The sequence below is a fragment of the Rattus norvegicus genome, chromosome 15 (assembly GCF_036323735.1).
Source record: "Rattus norvegicus strain BN/NHsdMcwi chromosome 15, GRCr8, whole genome shotgun sequence".
NCBI classification, from domain to species: Eukaryota; Metazoa; Chordata; class Mammalia; order Rodentia; family Muridae; genus Rattus; species Rattus norvegicus.
In genome coordinates this window covers 5,706,806-5,710,547 of record NC_086033.1, presented here as the reverse complement: position 1 = coordinate 5,710,547, position 3,742 = coordinate 5,706,806, and the positions used below count along the sequence as shown (strand labels likewise).

At 45.8% G+C, this 3,742-nt stretch overlaps 1 protein-coding gene across 1 annotated transcript; it reads right to left on the bottom strand.

The window, feature by feature from the left end:
• Positions 1 to 305: 305 nt before the first annotated feature.
• LOC120096908 (small integral membrane protein 14-like) lies at positions 306 to 641 on the bottom strand. Its single transcript, XM_063274919.1, has one exon. The coding sequence runs from the start codon at positions 612 to 614 to the stop codon at positions 315 to 317; it is 300 nt and encodes a 99-aa protein (XP_063130989.1). The 5' UTR covers positions 615 to 641; the 3' UTR covers positions 306 to 314.
• Positions 642 to 3,742: the final 3,101 nt, after the last annotated feature.

Here is a 3,742-nt window from a genome sequence, read left to right as displayed (position 1 = left end):
TGCAGAAACCTTAAGTTTCCTTCAGTTGGGCCAGAAACCACCACAGACGCTATGGTCAGGGTTCCAGGGAGAAGGAGTGGAAAGTTTAAGCTTAGGCCAACCAACATAGCCCTCGACTTTTCAAAGAAATCGTTTACTCAGGTATACTGTAAATAAGGACTGTGGCAACACAGGAAACAAAGGCAGTTGGCAAGTGAAACTTCTAGAAGCTCATGAAACTGCAGATGGAAAAGGAGAGACAGGTAGTGCCAGGTTCTCTGCAGTCGTTCGGTCGTGCAGGGTGTCAAACAATCGCTGCTTCCCACACCAGGATGTTAGCCCACAGGAGGGGCTGGCGGGACCTGTCCACTGTGAGGACTGGAGGGCTTTCCAGGAAGGCTGAAGCCTCTCAGGTTAGGAGGCCTCAGTAGAAAGAGGAGCACAGCGATCACCATCCAGGCCATCAAGATCACAGTGATGCTGATGCCACTGTCACCGGAGGGCCCTGGCAATTCCCGAAGGCATTCTGTGTTGGTACAATAGGACTGGGACTGCCGGAGCAGATTGATGAGTCTTCTCATAGCGCGTTCATGAGAGTAAATACATTCACAGGGATCAAATCCTCCTTCAGTCATGGTTGGTTACCAGCTTGATTTTACTCAACTCTTTAAGGCCGCCCAAACAAGTGGTGGGTGGGGAGGGAGGTGGCCTGGAGTGTTCTGGACGCCCCTGTCGCTGCCCTGCTGCTGGCCGCCACCCTCCTCCCCTCCGGATTAGATAGTCAATGTCACTCTTAGCCGCTAGACCCGGATCTGCGTTTTGCCTTTTGTATGGGTGGATCACGAGGTTGTCAAGTGTGGGCAGAATCTGGGAGACAGCTTTGCCTATCGAGGTTGGTGTTAGTCTTTGTATGGTTACCAGGGACCAATTCCAGATCCTCTGGAAGAACAGTAAGTGATTTCAACTGCTGTGATATCTTCCCTGCCCCTTCCTCTATACTTTGATCTTTCTTTCTTTTTTTTTTTCTTTTCCGGAGCTGGGGACCCGAATCCAGGGCCTTGCGGTTTCTAGGCAAGCGTCTACAACTGAGCTAAATCCCCAACCCCATACTTTGATCTTTCTGTAGTCTCTCTGACTCCATCTGCCATAATGAAGACTTCATCTCATAAAACACTGTGGACAATAGCTACTGTGAAAAATACCATAAGTTGACAGAGCCTCCATTTTCACATAAATATATAAACACATAAATACCTAAAGAAACACAGAGACACACATAAACACACGCACAGAACACACAAAGACACACAGAGACACACACAGCCCAAGTCATCATATTCTTTAGTAATTCTGTCCAGAGCCAAGTGGTTATAGGGATAGAAGAAAGTACAATTCCCAGCAATTTCAACTGAATATCATGTAATGCATATTTATGAAATGCATACTTCACAGTATTTTAGGATTCGAGTACATTATACTATCTATCCTTTATTTTCAAAAGTATCGAAAGTTATGAAGAGAATTCCAGCCTAGTATCAGACTTGTGTCCATCAGAATCAGAACAGTTTGCTGTTTGAAACTTTCTTTTATTACAACTGTTTCCTAATGTCACATAGGAAAACCGGCTTCAGCCAGAAATGCCTCTAGCTACCACATGCATCTGAATCTCACTCTGGGAAAACCATGAGAATCCATGAGAGAATGTGTGTGGCTCTTTGATGTCCAGCTTTCCTGTAGGTCTCTTCTGGCTTGCACGGATACCACTCCTTGATTCCTCCCTCTAAATGGCCGTGCAACCTTCTTGCCTTGCTCTGCTGCTGGTCACTGACAACTTGAGGAAGGTAAAAATTGCCTAGTGTGTTAGTGAAGCAGGCCTTTGAATGTCGCTCTGAGGGGTTTTGGGGAGAGAATCGACGTAAAGCTCACTCTGAATGGTGGTAACACCATAACTCTCAGGCCAGGTGCCTGCACTGAATGGCACAGAGAGGAAGCTAAGAGCTAGAATTTCCCTATTTCTGCTCCCTGCTCCACCCACATGGAAAGAGTCTCATTCACATCCTGCCAGCCAGTCCACTTCTACCAACTGCACCTCTCACGGCTACACTCACCCCTTCTAGGATGGAGTCTGTGCTTTCCGACTCTGAGCCAATGGAACCCTCCTTTCTTAAAATGCTTCTGTGACAGAATGGGAAACACGACCAGTGCAGTCACTGCTTCCTTCTGCCTTTTGCACACTCCTCCCGCCTGGTTCCCTCACAGCCTTCGCAGTCCAATGTGTCTATAAGAAAACAGGCTAAAGATGTCACCTTAATTCTCCTTTGACTTGTCTCTGGGAAGAGCCTTTTGCTACATCAGCCCAGATAGAAGAGTGAACGAGGAAAAAAGAGAAGAGAAGACAGTAGATGGCCTAGGCAAGGGATAACTGAAGTTCTCCTTGTAACACAAGCTACTTCCCAAGATATTACCACTAATCCAGTTTCTGTGTCAATATGACCCCCAAACCTAACCACCTATCATTAGAGCACATTTGCTGACAAAATTTTGTTGCAGTTAAATTTCTATTATATGTCTTTCAAAACACATCTAAAAGTGGAGTGGGCTTTTCCAGCTAGATTCATGACCTCCTCTCTCCCACACAGCACCCATACTCAAATCACCTGTGACATCTTGTTTCCTAAACACAGGTATGGCTGTCACTTTTACTTTTCTCCATGGGATAGTTTAGGTAGAATGACCTGACCACACCTGTCCATCAATGATTGGCCTTCTAGCTTTAATGACTTCGAAAAATTTATGTTTGTTGATAATGGAAATCCTCCCACAGTATAAAGTCATTTGCTCCTGCTCTCAAACAGAGGAAAAGAAAGAGAGAGAAGGTCTGCCTGCTAGGCATAGTCAAGGTAGGTCAAGGCCTGTTGGCAGATTTTTCAGCCTGCTGAGGTATGGAACCTTAAGAGAAGGTGTACTTGAGGCTTAAATTTCTATTGACATTGGTGGATAAAAACGGAGTAGTTTGGGGGATGGGAACGAATGCATTGTTTATTTTAACAATTTGTTTCTGTCAGCTTGTGGTTATGCTTCCCACAGTGCTATAGTAAAATAGGGCTTTGAGAAATGTGCTTGTTGTTTCCTTGTACCCACCAGCAGCCCTTTCATAGCTGTCTCTTTCCTCTTCTTTTGGCCTTTCCTCATCTGCCCCTCAGAGAACCTTTCCACTTCCTACCAGTCAGTCCACCAAAGTAGGGCCATGCCGTTTCAGGAAACTGGAATTTCTGAAAAGCCCATTGAATATGGAAAGCAATATCCCCCAGGATATGTCCTGCAGCTCAGAGTAAGATGTTGCAAAAAGAGGATAACTGACTGATCTCCCCCTTTGTGCTTTCAAAAAGAACAAATACTTCAAAACCATAGTTTCTTCTGCCTCTCCATTACAGAATCTGATTTCAGCCCTGCACACTGTGCTCTCCTGGATCCATGGATGCTAAGCTGCAGGTTCTGGAGATGCCAACCACTCAGATGAATTCAATGTCTGCTCAACTCAGTCCATTCATTCACAGTTCCTGGAGTCATTGCGTCCACCGACCCAGACGCCCATCGCCGATCGAGAGTATTCCACGCAGCGGATCGAGTTCCAGCAAGCAGAAGGATCTTCAGTCACAGAGCACATTGCGGAACTTTCCTGACATGCTGGACAGAACTAAGAGGTTAGTGAGAAACAAGTTTGTGAAAAGGATCCTATGTCGCCATCTTCTGGGCAAATACA